This window comes from Bos javanicus, chromosome 11, assembly GCF_032452875.1.
Source record: "Bos javanicus breed banteng chromosome 11, ARS-OSU_banteng_1.0, whole genome shotgun sequence".
Lineage (NCBI taxonomy): Eukaryota > Metazoa > Chordata > Mammalia > Artiodactyla > Bovidae > Bos > Bos javanicus.
In genome coordinates this window covers 98,603,818-98,627,252 of record NC_083878.1, presented here as the reverse complement: position 1 = coordinate 98,627,252, position 23,435 = coordinate 98,603,818, and the positions used below count along the sequence as shown (strand labels likewise).

Genomic DNA, 23,435 nt, shown 5'->3' with positions numbered 1-23,435 from the left:
TCACTGTGCCTTTCTGAGTCTCAATTTCCTCATCTGTGAAATGGGGATAGTAATACTAATTCCTCTTAGGATGGATTGAAGCATTGGAGGTAATGGATATAAAGCACTTAGCACAGTCCCTGGCATGTGGAAATCTGTTACCACATAGGGCAGGCTCTCTTTTTCCAGGTTAGGATCAGGGGGCTATCAGAAGAGAGGGAATCAGCATAGAGATTTGAACCAAAATCACTCATGTTTATTTATAAACAGGATACACATACACAGGTATCATTAGAATGTTTCAGGAAACTTGGAGCTGGTTCGGCTCCTCCTGACTCGGCTTGGGCTCTCTAGAAAAAGGGCTGTTGATGTTTTCTTGCTGGAAAGCCTGTGGGTTCGCTGGTTGGGCTTTCACTGCTTCTTATGTCCACATCTGCCTGTCCCAGTGGGCCGTGGACAAAGGGCTGTGAGCTCAGTCATTCATGTCTAGGCCAAATTCTGGATACAACTCCTTGGTGGTGACACCTCGGATCACAGCTGGAAGGAAGGAAGGATGTCCAGTGAGCGAAGTGGGAGGGAGAATGGCCAAAGCCCTGGCCCACCCAGGACCTCCTCCTGGACTTTCTTCCTGCTCCCCTTGTTGGCCACATAATCTTCCTGCCATTCCTTCCAGGCTCCTCCACTGTGGGCCCTGTCCACTCACTCCAAACTGGACTCACTGAACCCTCACCCACTTGGCAGAGGAGGCAAAGCTCCCCAAGAACCCTTTCTCCACACAGAGCAACAAGAGTCACCAGCTGCAAATGTAAATCTACACTGACACTGTGCCTGTGACTAGCTGCAAACCCTGCCCATGTGCATGTCTGACCACTGTGTTTTTTTTTAATGTGGACCAGGTGCCACTAGTGGTAAAGTGCACTTGCCAACGCAGGAGATTTAAGAGATATGGGTTCGATCTCCAGTATTCTTGCTTGGAGAATCCCATGGACAGAGGAACCCAGAGGGCTTACAGTTACGAAGAGTCTGACGTGATTGAAGCAACTTAGCAGAGCACACAGCACATTTTAGAAGTCTTTATTGAATTTGTTACAATATCGCTTCTGTTTTATGACCTGGAGGCATGTGGGATCTTAACTCCCCGGCCAGGGATCGAACCCGCACCCCCTGCATGGGAAGGTGAAGTCCTAACTGCTGGACCACCAGGGAAGTCTCTGCCCTTGCCATTTGGTGATACCATTCCTCCCGCTTCCTCAAAGACTCGTCTCTCCTCCCATGGAAAGGGGTCTGTCTCCTGAGAGGCCTGCCCTGACCACTTTCTTTCATCCCCACCTACAACCCTGTGAACACTTGAGTATTTTCCATCTCTGACCTTTGTTTCCTTCATGGCACTTCACGCATTTTATAATTCATTGATTTGTGTTTGTTTAGTTCGTGACTATTCCCCTTCCCAACTCCAACATCAAAACATAGTCACGTGAGAACAGAGACATTCAGATGTCTGGTTCACCAAAGTGTCCCCATATCCAGTGGAGTAGCACAGAGCAGGTCCTCAGGAAATACTCACTGAATGAATGAAAGACAGTAGGCTGCCTGCTTCAGGTCCTATGACCCAGAGGGACAGGTCTCAAGTTGGGTTCTGTCTACCGAGAGCTTACTCCCCTCGGCCTCTAGGCTACAGTCCCCTCGCATTCCTTTCTTCTTTTTTTTATATTTGGCTGCGCCAGGTCTTACTTGCAGCACATGGGATCTTTAGTTGCAAACTCTTAGTTGCGGCATGTGGGATCTGGTTCTCTGACCAGGGATCGAACCTGGTCCCCCTGCATTGGGAGTGTGGACTCTTAGCCACTGGACCACCAGGGAAGTCCCCACATTCCATTCTTCTTGGGCCCAGGTCATCCTCCTCTCTTCACTTCTTTTTCCCTCTTTCCGTTTTCTCCCTCCCCTCCTGTGGGACCCATTCCCCAGTGAAATACAGAGAAGCCCTTCCTGCTGTGGAATCTCAGATGTTGACGGGGAATTCTGCGACAAGTGCTACCAATGAGGCAGCCGGTGGGCAGACAGCCCAGCTCTGAGCACTGTCCCAGATGGTCACTGGCAGTCAAACATCAGCGTGTCCAACAATGGAAGCCAGGTGATGGGACCGAGGCCACGTACACATTTCCTTACCTCCAGGTGCCTGTGCCCTGGCTCAGATCTCCGGATAGTGGGTACTGTGCTCAAAGAAGAACAAAATACCCCTTTGAGCCAAGAGTCACCCTTGTACTTTCGCCTCTGTACCATGCCAGCCACTTGAGGCAAGGCTGGGGTCTCCATTGGTCTGAGTAGACTCTGGGGCACTAGGAACCCTAGTCCTCAGGCAGGCGGGCGAGTCCCAGATTCCAACCTGCCTGCAGCTCCAAAGCAGCCTCTACATGAGGGGAAGAACCCCAGGGACTCAATGAGAGCCGTACAGCTGCTCTGCTAGGAAGGGCAGGGGCGTTCGGGGAGCACAGCAGCTGAGAACACTGCGGGTGGGGGTGGGGTGAGGGATGGTAAGTCAGAAGACCCAGGGGCAAAATCCCACCAGCCTGGCCCGTGGGGACTCTCTCACCTAGTCTTCCCAGCAGCATCTGGGCCGCATCCTTGATGTCATTATACTCGTGGAGCTGGGAGATGTGGTCCTCCAGTTCATCTACACTGTAGCCTCTGGGGTGGGAAATGGGGAGAGAGAGAGAGAATCGTTAAGAAAGCTGATAAAGCCCCCAGCTTCAGAGGTAATAAGGCCCTTACTCACTAAGGGCCTACTGGGTGCTCAGCACTGGGAACACAGCAATGCCAAGACAGACCCCGCCCTCGTGAAGCTTAAGGTACGGCAGGGGATCTGCCCACTGTCTCACTCCTGGCAAATTCTCCCTGTATCCTTAGGGAGGGGTCTCCAGGCACTACTGGTACTATGTAACCCTGGTTAGAGCTGAGGGATTCACAGATGGGCACATGAGTGGTTAGTCAAATCCCCTCAAGCGTAACACGGCTATTCAAAGGTTCCTTGGTCTGTGCTCTGTGGCTGGAGCAAGAAGCGTGGGAAAACCCAGGAGGTATGGAAGAGCCAGTGTCCCCTTGGCACTGAAAACCCACTTTCAGAGGGAGGGCAGGGCCCACGTGTGGACAGAAGCAGAGGCAGAGACCGTGGGTTCCAGACAGAGAGTGGGAGACCCATAGCTTTTCAGCTCCCAGTTCCCCTGGTCCTCCCAAGCCTGACCACGCCTTACCTGAGGCAGCTGCTGAGGCTGCTGGATGCCAATGGCACAGTCCTGTTTTTATGTTAAGGTAGGTTTCAGTTACTATTGCTGTTGTTCAGTCGCTAAGTCCTGTTGGACTCTTTGAGACCCCATGGACTGCAGCAAGCCAGGCTTCCCTGTCCTTCACCATCTCCCTGAGTTTGCTCAGACTTATGTCCATATCGAGTCAGTGATACTATCTAATCATCTCATCCTCTGCCACCCACTTACCATCAGGAAGCTTGCACAAGCCTCTTATCCTCATCCATGAGTTACTGGGCACTAGTTAAAAGTTTTCTAGAGCTTCCCGGGTGGTCCAGTGATTAGGACTCAGTGCTTTCACTGCTACGGCCTGGGTTTAAACCCTGGTAAGATCCCACAAGCCACATGGTATGATCCCCGCCCACACACACACACACACACACACAAGTTATTCTAAGCACACTGAGGAACCCAACCAGACTTACTCTGATAATAGTTGGGAGATCTCCTTGTCCAACATGTCCTTCTTCTCCTTGAGTTTCTGAATGTCAAGCTGTAGAGAACCCTCGCTGGTCCTGTCAGCCTGGCCAGGTTTGGGAGATGGCCGCTGAGTGGCACAAAAAGTCAGAAGCTAGACTAACCAATTATCTACAATTCAGAACCTCCACATTGTCCCCCCAAAAGCCACTCCCTGTTTCAGTGTGGTAACAGACAACCTCTACCCAGAATAAGACTACATTTTCCAGCTTCCCTTGGAATTAGATGTGGTCCTATAACTAAGTTCTGGCAAGTGGAACTTAATCAGAAATAGTGGATTCTATGTCTGGGAACTGTCCTTCCGGGGAGGGGATACACCTTTCTGTGGCCCTCTTCCTTCCTGCTAGTGGAGGGACGATGGAGTTGAACAGTGTCTTGGATGATAGAGGCATGGGTCCCCGATGACTGTTTTAGCCACCACTATTCAGGGTTTCCTTTCACTTTCAGCCAAACCCAACTTTAACTAAAGGGCTCTTCCTGGTTCCCAATCTGACCCTAGCGCATCCACTTCAGGTCTACCTCTTGGATTCTCCTCTCCAGTCTACGATTATAACCTCGCTGGGGGATTTCCCTGGTGGGCCAGTGGCTAAGACTCCATGCTCCCAACACAAGGAACCCAGGTTTGATCCCTGGTCATGGAATTAGAACCCACATGCTGTAACTAAGACCTGGTGCAGCCAAATAAATAAATAAATATTCAAAAAAAATCTACTTGGGTAACAAAATGCTTCCTTGGGGCTACAGTTCATCTTTGTCCTTTCTGCATCTAAAAGCTGCGAAGGCAGTGCCTGACATGCTGCCAATCTTCAGGAAATGTTGGTTGGGGCCACATTGGGGTTTTTAACCAGTCAACAAATCATAAGTAAGTACTAGCTGCCAGGCACTGCCTAAGGCTGCAGGGGTTTAGCAATGGAGAAGACATCAAGCCCGGCCCCCTGCCTTCATGGAACATAGAGCCTAGTCCCAGGCATACAACACCCAAAATGATGCTCTTCCTCCAGATAGTTCCATGGAAAGCTGGACTCACCAGTCACACTTCATCAAAAAGACCTTCCCTGACCACCCCATCTAACCACCTCACACACTACCCCTTGTCCTGATGTTTTCTAACATCTATCACCACCTGGCACGTTGTACATTTCATTAATAATATTATTTTCACTGATGGCCTTATACCACTGGAGGGTGAACACCATGAGGGCAGGGACTCTGTTTTTTCACAGCTGATGGCCTTGTGTCTACAATAGGACCCAGCACGTAAGTAAGTCGCTTCAGTAGTGTCAGACTCTGTGACCTCATGGACTGTAGCCCGCCAGGCTCCTCTGTCCATGGAATTCTCCAGGCAAGAATACTGGAGTGGAAGAAAAAAAAAAAAGAATACTGGAGTGGAAGAAAAAAAAAAAAGAATACTGGAGTGGAAGAAAAAAAAAAAAAAGAATACTGGAGTGGGTAGCCATTCCTTTCTCCAGGGGATCTTCCCAACCCAGGAATCGAACCTGGGTCTCCTGCATTACAAGTGGATTCCTTACCGTCTAAGCCACCAGGGAAGCCCAGACCTGGCACATAGAAAGCACTATTTCAAATGAATTCATCAAATGAATGAAGGAAGGAAAAACAACCAATCAACTAACCAGCCGTCTGGAAAGTGTTTTGAAGTTGAAGTACCGTGTGCTAAGGGGGCACCTAACAGAGCAAGTGGCCTGAGCCTGAAGTGGAGCTGTGACTCCTCCAAGGAAGCTCAACTTTAAAGGCTGAGGAGGCATCAGTTTGGCAAAAAGCTGGAAAAAAGTATTCCACACAAGGGACAGCATATGCAAGTGCTGTAGGGCAGGAGAGAGCACCTGTGTTTGAGGGAATGAGAGTGGTTTCCATGTAGGTGAAATGGGTGAGGGAAGGAGGGTGGTGTGAAAAGCACAAAACCAACCAACCACTTGTGGCGATGTCAGGGAGGAGGAGAGACAGAGCCCCTTTGTAGGGTCTGGGGTAACACTGACAAAGGACAGGAACGCTGTTTCTTCTCTGAAGCCTGGCGGGCAGGAGGAAAAGATGATGCGGAAGGACAGAGAAATGACCTGGAGTTTCTCTGTGGAATAAGGTCAGCTGGGGGGAAGACCCTGAAGAGGGCTGGTGGGTGGGTCAGCCGCTGTTAGGGAAGGAGGGAAGGGCTGGGAGCAGCATACAGGGTGGAGGGCAGGGAGGGGGCACAGGTATACTCACAGGGGATCGGAAGGCCCCGCCGCAACTTTTGGAAAGTCCTGGTTGAATCCTGGAGAGGAAGCCGAGGGAAAAAGTCTGATTGGACCTAGAGGCCGCCTGGGGAGGAAAGGGGTACTGTCGGGGTGTGGAGAGGAGGAACAGCTATGAACCGGGACTGGATCCGGTTGGGAAGGGGACAGAGAATGGTTCTGGGATCAGGGTAGGGATTCTCGGAAAAGGGGGGGTTTCTGACAGGGAGGAGTGTTGGAGGAGTGGATGGCGGGGCGGGGGGCGCGTCTCTGGAGGTATCTGAGGAAAGTCTGAGGCAGAGCTACAGGGGCGTCACGAAAAGGGACTGGGAAAAGATGTGCTTTCCCCCTGCTATCAGCTCCTCGCCCACCTCCTCAGCCCTGGCGTCCGGGGCCCCCGACTCGGGGGGCGCTGCAGAGAAGGAGGGTCCAGGGCGAGGACGGAAAAGAGCCTCCTCAGGTCTGCCAGGTACTTGGAATCCTGTGACGGAGACTAAGAACGTCACAAAGCGTAGCTACGCACGCACTTGGCAAGAGCCGGCTCAGTCCTCTCCGCCGCGGTGGGCAGGACAGAGGCCGCTTACTCTGCGGCTGCGCCTTTAGCCTTTTTTGTGACTCCACCCTCTCTTTCGGGCTAGGCGGCGGCTTTAGCCGTGCGTCTCCGCCCCGTATCTTTTCCACTATCCAATGGGGCTAGAGAATTGAGGCCACCCCCCAAACACCGCGGCCTCCTAGTACCGCCCCGGTACCGCCTTCTCTTGGCTGAGTGGCACCGCGGCGCGGTGGCTGCCGGAAGCGATTCCGCAGAGGTTGACGGGATCGTGCTGATGTGGCCCCCCCTTCCCCCGCCCCGTCCCGGGATGTCGGAAGAAACCCGACAGAGCAAATTGGCTGCGGCCAAGAAAAAGGTAAAAATGTGCGGGCTCGCGGCTCCCTGACCCCTCCGAAGGCCGGGCCATGGCCAGAGTTTCTGTGCTGCCTCCAAGGCACACGGGGTGAGCCCCTCGGCGCCCCTTGGCGCCCCCCCCCCAACCAACAAAGTCTTCGCAGCCAGTCCCGCCCCCCCCACCCCTCCACCCCCCGGCTGCCCAGTCTCCGCCGCCTTCACTCGTCACCCCCAGGTGACTTTGGACCGGTGACCCCCGTGGCTTCCCACACCAGGCTTGGCCTTCGTCTCCTGTCGCCCAGAACCGGACCTCCGCAGCTCCCTGGTCTCCCTAACTCCCTGAGTCCGAAAACCTTGGTCCTGGCCTTTGCATTTTCCCCCCACCAACCGCCCCCTCCCCTCAACGCGGAGCGGCTACTCGGGCGTTGCTAGGGATGAGTGCCATGTGGCTACGTCATAATGCCCCTCGGAACTGTCATTAATGCCTAGAAAACTCGGTGTTAAATTTTACCACCCAGTTCCCACTGTTTTCACATCCTTTCCAGTGTCTCTGGGTCGTGGCAGCAGCTTGAAAAAGGGGACTCGGGGGGCTATGGGACCTAGGTTTCAGAGGGACCTGGGTTTCAGGCTCCCTCACCTCTAGACTTGTTCCCCCATCGTTTGATGCTGATAGTGTAAAAAGCCTACATTTCCCCCAGTGATCTCCAAACATTGACAGTATCTCTGGGTGACCATGGGAGGTGTTTGGTTTAGTTTGGTTTTCTCCCAGGTCTCTCTATCCAGAGAGACTTTAACATTTTTAATCGGAAGTTTCTACTTCACATTGTAATTTTCTGTGATTCTGAGACCAGAGGGCCGGTCACTCAGCATTTAGTGCTCCTCTGAGGAGCACATCCAGGGAAACTGAACTTCACAACTGGGAATCTTTCACAAGTCATCACCTCAACGTGGGGCAGCCCAAGTGCCACAGGATAAATATGGGACTGATGGGTCAGTTTTGCTTGATTTTCTTGGGAGAGAAAAAGCCTTTTATACTCAATATACTTAGGGATGACATTTGCATAGATCGGGATGATTATAATGGACTTCTCTCTGAAATGTGTTTGGGTTGTCCTCTTTCTGTTACATTCCCAGATTCACTAGGGATGTGTGTCTTCTCTACCTTCTGCCATTAGGATACATTGATGTAAAATTTTGAGACGTACTGGTGTGAAGCTCTAATAGAGATGGAGGAAGGGACCCTGATGCCTGATTAAATGTTTACTTTTCCTCTTCTGCTGCTGATTTTGCCCCCTAGCAGCTGCGGATTGATGTTGTAATCCAGAACTCAGTCAGAAGGCTGAATTTAAATTCCGTTGTTGCCTTTTATTGCCACCTTTTGCTCCTAGCCACGATATCAGTCCATTTCAAGTCATTGAGGATGACAGCCCTTGGAGGGTTGTTGTGGCGTTAAATCAGAAGGCGAAGAGTATTTTGTAAACTTTGAAAGTAGGATGTGGATCCAAGGGGCGTATAGTTCTCATGAGCCTCACTGCTTTTCCTTTTTACAGTTAAGGGAGTATCAGCAGAAGAACAGCCCTGGTGTTCCTGCAGGAGCTAAGAAAAAAAGAAAGATCAAGAATGGCAGTAGCCCTGAGACAACCACTTCTGGTGATTGTCCGTCACCTGAGGATGTGAGTCTTGCCTGACCGCCTTCCGGGGATGAGGCACTCACGGGGCAACAGTAGAGGGTAGTGGTTAAGATTGTGGAAGAAATGTCAGATATTGGCTAAGAAGTTTGGGTTTGAATTCTCCCTCTCCCTCTGCAAGGGATATGGTTTTGGGCAAATTGTTTAAGCTCGTTGGATCTGTGTCTCCACATTAGTAAAATTGGGGTAATACTGTCTTACACCAAGGAAGTTGAAATGAGATTGTCGTCGTTTTTATAATAATCCCCTAAAATAGAGCCTGGTGCAGAGTAAACTTTCAATAAAGCGTAGTTGCTAGTTGTCTTAACTGCTCTGGTGATCTTCCCCAGCCTCATGGGGAAAGCCAGGCAGTGAAAACAGCTGCTTGCCCTCAGACTTTCCATTTAGAGGCCCCAGTAGAGCCCCAGAGTGTGTTGAGGAGAGGGCCTCAGGCACTTGGATTAGGAGACCATCTGAGTTTTAAAACCATCTTTGCCACCAGCTTGCTGGGTGGCCCTGGGAAAATCACTTCCTCCCCTGGGCCTCAGTTTCCTCATCTGTAAAATGATACTGGTGGATCAGATTATTGTCTTTCAAGCTTATTTTTCAGCTGTAGCCCCTCTCCCCCAACTTTGTTCAAATGAACCCTTTTTCTGAAGTCTGGTTTTTAAGAGTCTAGGCCTGATGGTCTAAGAAGCTTTTAAGAGCTGCATTGTTCATCTGAGGAGCTATGTGACTGCATGGTTCAGGGGACTTTTCCATCTGTTTGTTTCCCTTGATTTCTGCCTTTGGCAAGGCAGCAAGTGGCTACTTGGAAAAATGACCCAGGCGGGTATTGATCCCTTTTGACCCCTTTCTCTCTTCTCCGGCATTCCATTGCCCCAACCCAGTGTCTTCCTTCCTTCCTTGACTCTCTTGCCTCTCTAAGCCACTTTTCTCTTTCTCCCCTGCCCTTGTTTTTCCCCTTTCGCCTCCTGTAGATTCAGGACATTCTGGAGGTGCTGGTGTCCGACCTTAACCGCTCCAATGGGGTAGCGATCCCCCCATTGGACAAGTGGAAGGTGAGGCAGTGCCAAGACCCCCTCTCTGGCTTGCTCCCTCCCAGCTCTGCATGCCCTGAGGCGTCTTTGTTGTGGGGGAGACTTTGTCTCTGGCTTATTTTATGTTGCTGTCATTAACCCTCGGCCTGTTCATGTCTGCTTTTTCACCTGCTTGGTTGATTGGGTTCTTCCCCTTGCCTCCCCCCCACCCTGCCCCCACCATCTTTTATCATCTTGGAGAAGGTGAGATGCTCCTTGGAGGTTAAAGGTAACTTGGGAATAGTTTCTGGAGCAGGTGTGTGGGATTAGGGCTCTTTGAGCCTTCAGTTTGAACGCCCAGTGGTGGTCTCAGACTAGGAGAGGTTAAATAAAACCATACCTTCAAGTCTTGCCCCCTGGGCATCTGTCCCCAAAAGACCAGTAGACCACAAAGCAGTTTGTGATTTTTTTTTTTTAGTTCCTCAGTTCCTTTTGGTTTGGCAGTAGGGAATGTAGGGTTAAGAGAAAAGGAGCTTACTTTATAATAGTTACAAGGATTGAGGTTATTTTTTCAATGGAACTCACTGTAAGGGATATGAGGTTCATCAAACACATGAGTGATCAAGACATTCTGCCCCTGTTCTCTTTTAAGAATCCACTGGACACAACTGTATTCAGTGGGCCATTGAAAGCAGACAGCTAGTGCTAGGTGCTGGAGAAGACAGGTGAAAGAAGCAAGCCAGGACGTGGCGGCATTCCAAATGCTCAGCGGGGGCAGAGGTTCATTCTAAATGGATTCCAGGCTGGAGAGGGTGGCAGCTGGTTTGAGGATTAGAAGTGGGGAGCATTCATCCATATTGCAAGTAGGGGACCCAGGCAGAGGGTGTGGTCACAGGTAACCGCCAGGACTATGAGCTCACAGAGTACTTTCGGGAAAGAAGGGGAGCCTGGGATGCACGTGGACTAGGAGATGACCTCCTCCAGACATGATGTTGGCACTTCCTCCTTAATTAACTTCCTCAGGGAACATCTCCCAGGCCAGAGGAGTAGGACTGGAAGGGGGCCAGGTCCTGCTGGAGGTGGGCAGGGGGAGAGGGGTGGGGCCAGGGCCCTGGTGGCTGGGGTGAGAGAGTCTTCAGTCATCAGGCCTGCTCACACCCAGTCACTCAGGTCTGTCCAGGTGCTGTGACTCACCCTGTTGGCTCTCAGAGGAGACGCTGGGCGGCCTGGGGAGGGAACATGGGCCTCCAGGAGTCCCGAAGCCCTGGCCCGCATCTGTCTGTCCTGGAAATGAAGACCCATAACCCCATGTTCCCTTCGTGTTTTATTTGTCTTTTTTTTTTTTTTTTTTTGCTGCACTGCACAGCTTGTGGGATCTTAGTTCCCAACCAGGGATTATTAAACCCATGTCCTTTGCATTGGAGGCATGGAGTCTTAACCACTGGACCACCAGGGAAGTTCCCTTTCTTGTTGTTTTAAAATCCTCTCTTATATCAGTAACTGTTTCCCACTTAAGTTTTCTACTCTAGTAAAAAAAAAACAAAAAACACTAGGCCTGTGATTACAGTATCCTAGGCAGAGTTGATGACATTTCCAGAAATGAGGAATAATGGATAGAAAAAAGTGTGTTTTTTTCTTTTTTAATGGAATAGGACATTTGAGGGGAGTGGACAATGTGTTTTGAAATTCCATACTTAGTTTTATGATTCAAAATTATGAAATAACTTGGTTGTTCACTGAATTGTCATATTTTGTATATTTCAGTCTTCAGACAAGTCCTTTTTTCCCCTTCTGAGCTCTCTTGTTTCTAATGCTAGGGATCCCTGGGTGCCAAGATGCCAGGAGGGGCCCAGGGCTCCCCAGGGCCCATGGCTAAGTGTGCTCCCCCCACCCCCGAAGTCTCACACCTCGCCAGCTGCCGAACCCCTACTCTTACCCATTAGATTCAGGAGTACAGGTTGGCAAGGCAACACCAGGTTCTGGGGTCAGAGGTTGCAGTGTGGACAGTTACCATGCCGACAGTTTGATTCTTCTTCAACTCCCCAGGCTCTGTGGTGCTTGCTTTAAGGCGGACAGTAGATTTGAGTTTTCAGAGGCCAGGGCTGCGGCGTCCAGAGAGTAGGCTGCCTTTTCCCTCAGGAGAGGTGCAGCCTCTCCCTTCCAGATCCACCTTGGCTGCCTGGCACTCTTCCCTGGTCAAGCTTCAGCTGGTCAGTCTTCTTCAGTCTCACCTGTTGAACGTTAGCTCTCAGGAGCCAGCAGCTTGGACTCAGTGTCAGTCAGGCCTGAGCCTGGAGAGAGGCCGAGTGGGGCTCTGGTCAAGCAGGTGGATCCACCTGGGTGGGGGAAGAGGGGACTTCTCTGTGGGCCCTGGTCCTCAAACCCACGATTCTTCTCTCGGAGGCCAAGAGTAGATGTCTTCTCTCTGGTTTTCAGCTGTTCTCGGTTGGGTAGGTGTTTAGGAGCTAGGAGCTTGGGGTGGGGTAGTGGCCAGTTTTCTTTCCACCTCCAGGAGCAGGAGGAGCCTTCTTGTTTGGCGGCTTCTTTCCCAAAAAAGGCATGACTCAAGGACACGCCCAGTGGTTGGGAGGAGGGATGGAAGGGAGAGCAAGAAGGAGGAGGCAGATGCTCTCTTCCTTTACCACTGCCAGGTTCTGCACAGCAGGGTCCCTGGGGAGGGTCACTCTGGCACAGACTGACCCTCTGGAAAAGCAGTGTCTGCCTCTCCCTGACCCGGCACACCTTCCTCTTACCTGCTGCGGCTGCCACAGGGCAGCCTGGCACTGCCTCTGACTGAGCTCCACAGAGGATGACACCCCATGTTCAGGAAGCAGGCCTCACGGCCCTCGCCCTGAGCCTTGGTCCAGGAGGCGGCAGAATGGCCCGAGTTCTAGGCGAGCCGTAGCCACACCCCTGCGTGGCTCCCAGCACGTGTGACTGTCACGACTGCACAACACCAGTCCTGCCGGCTCTGCACCCCTGCACTCATGACAGCGAGGCGCTCTTTGCCCTGCATGGCCCCCTAACCCCCTGCTCTGTTCTGTGACAGGCGCCCAAAGACCGCGCCGCTCCTGTTACACCGTCTGCTGATGACACCGTGTCACCTGGCGGTGTCCCTTCCCCCAGAGCTAGTCCCCCCCGTGTCACTAGCATGGCATCAACTCAGGTTTGTGCCTCTTCCCCCTTGGCCAGCTCTGTGTTTGCCCCCCTCCTATCTCCCGGAGGACTGGACCTCCTGCGGACCCTCGTCCTTTTTTTCCAGGTATCTTGGCTCTGTGAGCCAGGTGCCCTTCCTGAGGACTGGGATGGGGGAGCCCAAAACCAGACTCCCCTTAAGCTTCAGGGAGATGGAAGGTGGTTGGAATGAGCTTGGTGCCTGTGGGTGGTTCTTACTAAAAATTGAATGACCAATTCCTGTGTTTCTTCCCAAACAGAACCATGATGCCGACAACGGTTCTGGTCCCATTGACGAAAGCACGTGAGTGTCTCCCACGAGGGCAGCAGTCCCTAGGCCACTGTCCCATGACCCCCTCTTTCCCATCGAGCCTCCTGCACCCCTGACTGCTGTGTTCATCCCCAGATCCTTTTCATCCACCGAGGGCCTGCGACAGCTGTCTCAGCAGCTCAACGGTCTTGTGTCCGAGGTACCCTGAAAACTGGAGCTCGGCATGGGTTAGAGTAGGAGGGAAAATATGCTAGAAAGAAACTGAGGCAGAGACTCCCCAAAGGAAGGGAAGATCCTGGGACCAGGCAGCTTGGCTGGATAATGTTTAGCTGATCATTACTTCTCTGAGTCTCCTCTTTGAAGCCATGCAAATGAAGGGGTTGGATGATGAGATTGGTTACATCGTTTGATCCTGCAGATAAGAGCTCTTTGGGAGGGGAGGAACAAGGGGGAACTAAGAACCAGGAGAAACTGGCACAGGGAGGGATTAAGGGGCAGGAGGCAAGTTAGGCGGAAGAGGAAATGTTGCCAGTTGATGGGGAAGGCAAGGTGCTGGAGGAGGTCAGAGAACATCTCCATGTGAGCCCTTTCGTCTCTCCTAGTCTTCATCTTACATCAATGGGGAGGGCCTAGCATCTCCTGCTAATATAAAGAATCTGGAGGTAAGTGGGCCTACACTGTGGCCCAGTGACCCTGCAGGCCAGCCCTGCCCCCTACCTCCTCCCATGGCGGGGGCTGGGTGCCCCACCCAGCTGACAGCCCAGACACCCCCCAACCCTAATGATTGCTCTCTCTACCTCTCCCCCACCCCTCCTCCACCTCCTCCTCCTCCTCTCTGCATGCGCCTCAGAGCCGGTACCAAGAACTATCAGTAGCCCTGGACTCCAGCAATCTAACAAACAAACAACTCAGTAGCAAGATAGAGGAATTGGTAAGAGTCCGGTGTTGTCCCCTGATCCATGCTGCCAATATGGGGCTCCGGTCTCACCCTGGGGCTCTTGAAGAAAGGGGCTGGGGATCCCTGGTGCCAAGGGAGAAGGGGGTGCTGGGGGGCCTAGGTCTCAGCTGGAGGGACCCCGGAGCATGGCATGCAGCATGGCTCTCTCTGTGGCTGCCCTCTTTGCCTACTCTGTTCTCCAGACACCTCTGCTCGAGTCCTCCCCACCTTGCCATGGGTCTGTTGCCTGTAGGGGAGGCACTAGCTTGACTGATGTGTTCCAGCCCTGACCCAGCCCCTGATTTGTTCCCACTTCGACCTTGGACAAGTCACCTCTCCTCCTTGGCCTTTAGTTTCCTGAGGAGGTAGAATCAGAGGGTGTCCAAGGTCCCTTTTAAGCTCAAAAAAAGATTTCAGGGTCCTTTTCATTCATGTCGTATCGGTGTTAAGAACAGAACTTGGCCAGTGGTGTGTTTGCTCAGCAAACATTCCTTGAATTCGAGCTGGCAGAGGGTGGTCTTCACCTTCTCAGACTCCATCTCTAGAGGTTTATGTCATTGTCCCTTCAAGGGAATCAGATCCAGACTCTTGCTGCTGTAGCCATGAGCAAAACCTGCCAAGGCTCAAAGTCTCTTAGCTTGAGAAGCATTCGTTCATTCATGTCCCCGTGAACCCTCCCTTTCTAACCCCTTCCTGGCCCCTGCCTGTGGCCCCTCCTCCTTGGTCTGAGGATCATGGGGGAGAAGGACAACCTCAGTCACCTTCCTTTGCCTCTCCCCGCAGAAACAAGAGAACCAGGAAACTTTGGATCAGCTGGAAAAAGTAATGCGATTTCTTTGTTTCTTCCATGGCTAATGGGGCTTCCCTGGTGGCTCAGTGGTAAAGAATCCATCTGCCAATGCAGGAGATGAGGATTCAATCCCTGGGTCAGGAAGATCCCCTGGAGAAGGAGATGGCAACCCACTCCAGTGTTCTTGTCTGGGAAATCCCATGGACAGAGGAAGCCTTTTGGGCTGTAGTCCATGGGGTCGCAAAAGAGTCAGACATGACTTAGCGACTAAACAATCCATGGCTGATGGGTTTGGGGGAGGATTCAGATGTAGAGGACCATTCTCCTCTAGGCTGCTTACAGCCTGGAGGAATAGGTGGCTTCCCTCTTTCCCTCCTCGCCCGTCTTCCACTCCCTGGGTGCCGATTATCTGTTCTCATTGGTGGGCCTGTCCTGGGCCTATGGTGGCATCCCCGGGCGGGGCACATGTCCTTTTCTCGTTCACTTTTGCCTCCTCCCAGTAAGAGTTGTTTCTTCTCTCTTTCTGCAGGAAAAGAAGGAATTTGAGCAGAAGCTTGCAAAGGAGCAAGGGGCTCTGAGAGAACAGCTCCAGGTGAGTGGACTCTTCCAGGGTCCCTTGCGGCCCCCAGGAAACATTGCTTTTGCACATTCTCAGCACTCGTTTGGCCTTTCTCCCAAAGGTCCACATTCAGACTATCGGAATTTTGGTGTCAGAGAAGACAGAGTTACAGACAGCTCTGGCTCACACCCAGCAGGCAGCCAGGCAGAAAGCAGGTGGGAATCTAGGCACCCTTTTACCCCTGGGCTGGCTAGGCCTTTGGTGGGATTCCTTCTCTGGACTTCCCCTCTCTGCTGTCATTTTAGGGGAGTCAGAGGATCTTGCTAACCGCCTGCAGTCTTCCAGGCAGCGCGTAGGAGAGCTGGAGCGGACGCTGTCTGCAGTCTCCACGCAGCAGAAGCAGGCCGACAGGGTGAGCCCGGCAGCCTGCGCATCCCCTGGAGGTCATGTGGAAGGGTTGTGAGCCTAACGGTCTCTGCGGCAGCATGGAATGACTGGCTGCCCACACGGCAGCACTGTCCGTTTCTTGCTGCCTTAGAGTTGTGTGGTTGTGAAATGCGATCTGGACACGAGTTGGTTGCCGTGGGCGAGTTGTGGCGAGGGGTGGGGGAGTGCCACCTAGAGCGAGCACTAGATGAGCCCAGAGCCTGAGTGCCAGCCAGCCCTGCCTTTAACTGCATGGGCTCTGGCTCAGGTGCTGGGTGTTCAGGCTGTGAAGGTTCAGATCAGTATTTTTAGTCCATGACCACACTAAAAAGGGAGAAGTACATGTGTGTAATATATATGACATGTTGGAAAGGACTCATATAAAACCCAAGGAAGGAACTTCCCTGGTGGTCCAGAGGCTAAGACTGTGCTCCCAGTGCAGGGGGGAGCTAGATCCACATGCTGCAACTAAGACCCAGCGCAGCCAAAGAAAGAAATATTTTTAGAAAGCCCAAGGGAGAGGAACAGGGTGCTTAGAGACCCGTCACTTTTGTACCTTCTGAGTTTGGGGTTATGTGAGCGTCCCATCCATTCAAAAAATGAACAAAAGATTACAGTGCAATTTAATCCATCCCTCGTAGTCATTCCCCAACCCCAGGGCAGAAAACAAGGTTGAAGAATCCCAGGTCTAAGTGATTTTAGGCGAGCTCCTTAACCTCTAATATTCTGCATTCACCGATAAAATGGAGATAGTAGCTGCCTTCCACGGTGATTGTGAGTTGGAAATGGGAATGTTGGCTAAGAAAGTGTTCAGAAAAGGTTCAGATGTGATGCTGCTAACAGTGAGAACGGTGGCCAGCCCAGAGTCAGACTGCCCCACCTGTCTCTTCCAACCTTCCCGAGTTCTTACTAAAACCACAGGAGAGCATGAGCTTGGATGTGCTTTGAAAAAACGTAAAGCCTCACACCAGGTGAGGATGTGTTGCTGGGAGTCGTTCTGTTGCTGTTGTTGGTCTGCATTTTCCGCCTGCCTTCTCCTGACCTCGCCTTTCTGTGTTCGCAGTACAACAAAGAATTGACCAGAGAGCGAGATGCCCTCAAGCTGGAATTATACAAGAACAAGTAGGATGGGGAGTGATGGGGGGGACTGGGAAGTAGGGGAGATCCAAGGGAGTGGGGTGAGAAAGAGGGTACATGTTTGGACGTGTGCAGAGCCAGGCTGTCAGTCAGCCATGCCCCTAACCCCTGCTATGGCCTCAGGCAGCTTGTGTCTTCTCTCTGGGCTGCCACTTGAGACTTCTGGTGCTGGGGTCCCTTCCAAAGTGACTTTTATGGCAGGAGTAGTGGGTGGATCACGGGAGCATTCCTCTCTGTTCAGTACTCACACCTCCCTCCGTCACCTCTGGCCACAGTAAGAACAACGAGGACCTGAAGCAGCATAACTCAGAGCTGGAGGAGAAGCTGCGGCTACTGGTGATAGAGAAGTCAGCCATGAAGCTGGGCATTGAGGAGCTACAGAAGAAGCTGGAGATGTCGGAGCTGCTGCTGCAGCAGGTAGGGCTGAAGCCCTGGGGTGTGCGAGACCCACCTGGCAGGGCCAGGGCCTCTCGGGGTCATTGTGGTGCCCTCCGACCAGGAACCAGAAAGTGTGGATCCTTGTTCTGGTTCTGCCATAGACTTCTCTAGAGACAAGAGAAAGAGTGGGACCTTGCCCAGATCTCAGGAATCTGATATGGCTTATTTGTTTATATATATATATTTTTAAAGCATCCTAATTGAAAACCGTTGTTTTATGGATGATATTGGGTTGGCCAAAAAGGTCCTTCGAGTTTTTCCATAACATTGCATGGAAAAACCTGAACAAACTTTTTGACCAAACCAATAGTTGTAAGGCCAGCCCATGAGTTTCTGCTTCCTTCCTCTTGAATGCCAAGCCTCCAGGTAGACAGAGTGCCCAGGTCAGTTTCTTCTTCATTGTTTTGGCATGCCCAGCAAATTTCTGCCTTCCTGCCACCTGTAAGGGTATGACACATTCATATATTGGAGTACTATGTAACCATTATAAAAACTTAAAGTTATCTTGTTTTCAGCAAAGTGAAATTAAGTTGCGGAACCATATATGATACTATCCCTGGCACTATGCATCAATGAAGCATGTTTGCATACCTGTGGAAAAGGGTCAAGAAGGATACACACTAGATTGGGGAGGCTGGGAGAACTTTGAACACTTACTATCAGAATTGTTTACATTGAGTATTTAGTGAAAATAAAGCTATTTTTTAGTGAAAATAAAGTAGACATGGTACTAACAATATTAAGGATAACCCTGAGTTGTATGTTGACCTTTTGGGGGTGGGCGTTGTGTGGATCAGCCTGGGCCCCCCAATCTAACTTTGTTTTTCACCATCCAGTTTTCTAGTCAACCTGCCCCTGATAGCAGCCAGCAGTTACAGCAGGCCCTGGAGGAGAGGGCACAGCTGGAGACCCACATGGAGCAGGTGAGGCTTTACACACAGAGGGGTACAGGAGTCCCCAGATGACCATGAGTAGGTGAGGCCCCCCCTGTGACAGCCCCTGCTAACTTCTGCACCCCTCTTGCAGCTGAAGGATTCGCTGAGGCAGCTGCAGGCAGAGAGAGACCAGTATGCGACAAATCTGAAGGAGGAGAATGCCATATGGCAGCAGAAGATGCAGCAGGTGTTGGAACAGGTGAGGTGTGACCTTCAATGCCCCCCGCCCCCCCACCTTGGATAGGTCACTTGGTCTTCCTGGGCATCGTGTCATTTGCTGTGCATAGCTGGAGGTGGACGTGTGTATCTGGAGGCGGGGGTGGACAGGGCTACGGTCAGCCAGCCCTTACTTGACCTCTCCTTCCATGTGCGTCCCCACCCCCATCTTGGTGCTTTGAGCAGATGAGCAAGTTGAAGGAAGAAAAGGAGCGCAGCGTGTGTCAGGCTCAGGAGCTGGAGACCAGCTTGGCCGAACTGAGGAACCAGATTGGTGAGCTGGGCCCCAGGGACCTGGGGATGGAGGCCGGCGTTGGGGCTGGTGAGGGTGGCCGAGATTGGATGTGGGTGGATGGAAGGGCATCATGGCCCAGGGAAAGAGATCCATACCAGCAGTTGGCAAGGCTTGCAACTTCTCTGAGCCTCAGTGTCCCCATCTGCAAAAAAAGGGGTGAAGTGTGCCCACTGTGGTCTGAAGCATAAAGAGTTCTGAACGTGTCTTGAAAGATTGAGCCAGGAAGCCAAGACTGGGGGCAAGGAGGCTGAGTTAGGAGCTGTGGACCCCGAAGAGGGTGCTTTGGACGTGGCCCAGCCAAGAGACCCTGTTGGTGTGCTCCCTTCCTCAGCTGCGCCCCCGCCCCAGGAGCCCCCGGCAGGGCCCTCGGAGGCAGAACAGCGGCTTCAGGTGGAGACTGAGCGGCTCCAGAAGGAACTAGAGAGCCTGGCTGGGCAGCTGCAGGCGCAGGTGAAGGATAACGAAAGTCTGAGTCACCTGAATCAGGAGCAGGAGCAGCGGCTGCTGGAGCTGGAGCGGGAGGCCGAGTGCTGGGGGGAGCAGGCGGAGGAGCGCAAGCAGATTCTGGAGACCATGCAGAGCGACCGCACCACCATCAGCCGTGCGCTGTCCCAGAACCGCGAGCTCAAGGAGCAGCTGGCCGAGCTGCAGAACGGATTCGTCAGGCTGGTGCGCGGCCCCGCCTGCCCAGCCCTCTCTCCTCCCTGGCCAAGCCCTTTGGGGGTGGGGTGAGACTTAACCCCTCTGGTGGCCTTGGTTTTCCCACCTGTAAAATGGGTGATATGGACCTTTCATGACTGGTGCCCACAAAGGCACCCTGGGAGCCAGAAAGCCCCGCTTGGAGGGACGTGGGAGGGTATGAAGGTGGGTGATCTTTCCTACCTGGCTCCACACTTACCTGAGCTCTGTGAGCTCCACACTTCCACTTCCCCCGTGGACAGATTCTGGAGTCTCCAGCTGCGTAGGGTGGCCACTCACTGCCCTTCTCTCTGTGCAGTCCAATGAGAACATGGAGGTTACCAGCGCGCTACAGTCCGAGCAGCACATCAAGAAGGAGTTGGCCAAGAAGCTGGGCCAGCTGCAGGAGAAGCTGGGGGAGCTGAAGGAGACGGTAACCCCTGCCCCCAAAGGAAGGGCTAGGAGACAGGCACCCCTCCAGACAGGTGGGTGGGGGGCAGCCAGAACAGGTGACCCTGGGGTCCTTCAGAGCCTGTGACTGATTACCCCCTGGCCTCTGACTTTCAGAGTTGGGTAGCCCTATGCCGTAGGTCCTTGTCCCTGCTAGAGGCATCAAGCCCCTAATTAGAGAAAAGAGACATACGGTGGCTAGCTCCTTGGGTTCAGCCCTGGATTCCAACCTCGCATCTCTAAGGCTCAGTTTCCTTATATTAAAAGGAAGTTAGTATTTTTCTCCTAGAAGCATTGGGGGATTAAAGGAGAATCCTGCAGGGAAAGCCGCAGGCATTCAAGTGTGCACCTCACAGCTGTTGGCTGGAAAAGCTGTTCTGCTTTTCCACTCATCCACAGCCTCGAGTTAAGATAGAAAGAAGCTTGCTATGAGGGGTGAGGCTCGGTGAAGGCGGCACGGGGCTCTGGGCAAGGAAGCCGGGGCACAGGCAGCCGGCAAAGCCCTGCACAGTGTCTGTCTCCGACCGAGGGGTCTGTGCCCGGCCTCCCCGGCCCAGGGGCTCAGACTGTGGAAGCAAGCCACCCCCCGCCCTCACCCCCCGGGGTCTGCCCGCAGGTGGAGGTGAAGGGCCAGGAGGTTCAAGATCTGCAGCAGCAGCGGGACGAGTACCTGAACCACCTGCAGTATTACGTGGCCGCCTACCAGCTGCACATGGCCGCCTGCCAGCAGCTGGCCTCGGATAAGGAGGCGCTGCACAAGCAGGTGCTGCTGCAGACCCAGCTCATGGACCGGCTGCAGCACGAGGAGGTCCAGGGCAAGGTGGCGATGGAGGCGGCCCGCCAGGAGTTACAGGAGACCCAGGTGAGGGCGTCGGAGCACTGGGCCCCTGAGGGAAGGCCTGTGGCCTGTGTCCCTCCTCACTCTCTTCCCTGGCCCCTTAGGAGCGCCTGGAAGCTGCCAACCAGCAGAACCAGCAGCTTCAGGCCCAGCTGACCCTCATGGCTGTGCCTGGGGAAGGTCAGTGGGGAGGCCTGGAGGGAGGACACCGGCCCGAGGAGCAGGGGGACGTCTGGCAGCATGGCACCGAGTGGTTGTTCATTCCTGAGTTACATGAGGCCACGGGGACTGCGGGTCCCCTTCCCCCCGGCCACTGGCTGGCCCAGGGCTGCAGAGTGAGGTTGGGGGCAGATCTGGGCTCCGAGCTTTCTTCCAGGCCTGCTCCGCCTCCGTGATTGGGGGGCCTGAAGACCCCCTATCTGTCCCCAACAGGAGATGGACTGGAGAGTGAGGAGCAGGATGAGGAGGCTCCGAGGCCTAAGCTGAGCGTGCCGGAGGAGCTGGAGAGCCGAGAGGCCCTGGTGAGGGCCTGTCTCACTCCCCCCACCGCCACCCCACCCCACCCCCAACGGTTCCTCTCAGACACCCTTTGCGGTTTCCTCCCTCCATCTCTGGTCATCCCCCAACCTCCCCTGGGAGCCATGGTCAGCCAGCGTGTCATTCTCCAACCACAGGCGTGCACCCCGAGACCCTGAGAAGGGGCGTGTCTCTTTGCCTGCCCGCCCACCCCTCTCTGGTCCTGCGTGTCTGCCAAAAAAGCATGTGTGCCCTCTCCCCCGCAGGTGGAATTTTTCCACTCGGCCTTGGCCAGTGCTGAGGATGAGCAGGCCCGGCTACGCAGGCAGCTGAAGGAGCAGAAGCTACACTGCCAGCGCCTCTGTCACCTGGCGGCCACAGCCCAGGATGGGGTGGAAAAAGAAGCCCCCGCCCCCAGGACTGGGGGAGACAGTGTGCCCGCGGAGGCCCACCAGGCCCTCCAGGTGGCCATGGACAAGCTGCAGGTGCGTGAGTTGCCCCCCAGTGGGGTCCAGGAAGGGTGGGGGGCCCTGTGGGCAGGTCGCTGCTGAGCCCTGACCCTGCCCTTCTGGCCTCAGGGCCGCTTTACAGAGCTCATGCAGGAGAAGGTGGATCTGAAGGAGCGGGTGGAGGAGCTGGAGCATCGCTGTATCCAGCTGTCTGGAGAGACGGACACTATTGGTGAGTGGGGAGGCCGGGCCCGGGGTGGGGGCGGGGGGCTGGATGCGGGCAGTGCCACATCGCATCTGAGCCCGTCTGCCCTCCTCGCCTCCCGCAGGAGAGTATATCGCCCTCTATCAGAGTCAGAGGGCGGTGCTGAAGGCCCGGCATCAGGAGAAGGAGGAATACATTAGCCGGCTGGCTCAGGACAAGGAGGAGATGAAGGTAGGGGTCCTTCTGCCTGTCTCTGCAGGCCAGGGTGGGGTGCGGCAGGGCTGCTGAGTATCTCTCCCTCCAGGTGAAGCTGTTGGAGCTCCAGGAACTGGTTTTATGCCTGGTGGGTGAACGAAATGAATGGTATGGCAAATTCCTGGCTGCCCAGAACCCTGCTGGTGAGCCCACTACAGCGCCCCACACCTGCCAGGAGCCCAGCACTGCTGACAGTGAGGGTGGTGAGTAGCACCCTTGGGGGAGTGGTGGGCAGGCAGGGGCGAGCTGGTACACCACTCTAAGCTCTGCCGCCCTCTCTCCCCAAAGGTCTCCAAGAGGTGAGCCTCGCCGACACTGTGGAGCCCCAGCAGGGGACCCTGCCGGGCCAGACCACCCCTGAGAACCCCACCGCGCAACAGATCATGCAGCTGCTGCGTGAGATCCAAAACCCCCAGGAGCACCCAGGCTTGGGCAGCAACCCTTGCATCCCCTTCTTCTACCGAGCTGATGACAATGACGAAGTGAAGATCATGGTGATCTAGTGGCCTGACACTGGCAGGCAGAGACCACAGCCGTGGGGCCCGGGGGCTTTGCCCCCACCTGTCCCTGCCTCCCCGTCCCTCCTTCCTGGCCCCCCCTCATCCCTAGACTAGCACGCTGAAACCCTTGAAGAAAGGGGTATAAGCCCCCCATCCAATGAGGGGAGACAAACAGGTGCAGACCCCTTGCCATCTTGGCCAGGGCTGTGTCTTGATATCTGGACTGTTACTAGTTCCAGAGAAACAAAGAGCCAGAGGCTCAGTTAAAGGCAGTTTATTTAAGAGGTGGGCCTTCTTGGGGAGCAGGGGCTCCCTGGTGGCCTCCTCACCCCTACCAAGCAGTCCTTTCAGAGGGGCTCATCCATCCTCTATTCAGAGGCACTTTGGGGCCAAGTGCCCCCTCCTTGCCCAGCTTGACAACTGGGCAGCACTCTCACAGGCCTTGGGACAGTTGGGCAAATTGAGGCTAGGCAAGGACATAAGCTGGTGGCGGAGTGGGCTCCCTCCCCAGTGTTTATACTGTAACTGTGTAACATTTTGTATATTCTGGAGGTAGGGCAGCACCCCCGTATCTCAGCAGAGGTTGGAGCTGGTGAATGGGGAGGAACTTCTATTAAATATTTGGGGCTGGGGAAACTTATTTATTAATAGTATAGGGTAGAGAGAGAAGGTGGAGGCGGGGACGGGTTTGTGCCCGGGTGATTCGACTCCTGTTTCGTTTCACTTTTTATTTCTGAATAAATGAATTTAGCCATACTGCTTGTCCTGGTGTGTGCCTTTTTTATGTCACTGGGCCCTGGGGTCTGTGCCATGA

General features: G+C 53.7%; 2 protein-coding genes across 10 annotated transcripts; one reads left to right on the top strand and one right to left on the bottom strand.

Moving 5' to 3' along the window:
- Positions 1 to 213: 213 nt before the first annotated feature.
- Positions 214 to 6,467, bottom strand: SWI5 (SWI5 homologous recombination repair protein; the record flags this gene model as incomplete). The annotated part of the gene is made up of 5 exons (XM_061431405.1): positions 214 to 516; positions 2,570 to 2,664; positions 3,704 to 3,825; positions 5,973 to 6,021; positions 6,352 to 6,467. Coding segments are annotated over 5 exons (447 nt in total), but the record flags the coding sequence as incomplete, so codon positions are not given.
- GOLGA2 (golgin A2) lies at positions 6,464 to 23,377 on the top strand. Of its 9 annotated transcripts, XM_061433637.1 has the most exons (27): positions 6,464 to 6,888; positions 8,417 to 8,539; positions 9,514 to 9,594; positions 12,602 to 12,718; positions 12,987 to 13,030; positions 13,133 to 13,196; positions 13,600 to 13,659; positions 13,848 to 13,928; positions 14,718 to 14,756; positions 15,254 to 15,316; positions 15,405 to 15,498; positions 15,589 to 15,695; positions 16,773 to 16,831; positions 17,122 to 17,263; positions 18,121 to 18,207; positions 18,311 to 18,418; positions 18,622 to 18,709; positions 19,062 to 19,399; positions 19,728 to 19,841; positions 20,475 to 20,720; positions 20,801 to 20,876; positions 21,129 to 21,217; positions 21,479 to 21,697; positions 21,791 to 21,893; positions 21,991 to 22,097; positions 22,171 to 22,324; positions 22,410 to 23,377. In XM_061433637.1, exons 1-27 carry the CDS (start codon positions 6,808 to 6,810, stop codon positions 22,622 to 22,624), a joined length of 3,099 nt encoding a protein of 1,032 aa, XP_061289621.1. In that variant the 5' UTR covers positions 6,464 to 6,807; the 3' UTR covers positions 22,625 to 23,377. The 9 variants fall into 9 exon arrangements, with proteins under 9 accessions (XP_061289621.1, XP_061289624.1, XP_061289625.1 ...); XM_061433640.1 differs by lacking the exon at positions 9,514 to 9,594; XM_061433641.1 differs by lacking the exon at positions 12,602 to 12,718.
- Positions 23,378 to 23,435: the final 58 nt, after the last annotated feature.

Excerpts from the sequence above, each read along its gene's own strand:
- GOLGA2 (XM_061433637.1), top strand. The coding sequence starts at position 6,808 with ATGTGGCCCCCCCTTCCCCCGCCCCGTCCCGGGATGTCGGAAGAAACC. Across the intron at positions 21,698-21,790 it reads TGGCCATGGACAAGCTGCAG|GGCCGCTTTACAGAGCTCAT; the intron begins GTGCGTGAGTTG and ends TTCTGGCCTCAG. Across the intron at positions 21,894-21,990 it reads TGGAGAGACGGACACTATTG|GAGAGTATATCGCCCTCTAT; the intron begins GTGAGTGGGGAG and ends CGCCTCCCGCAG.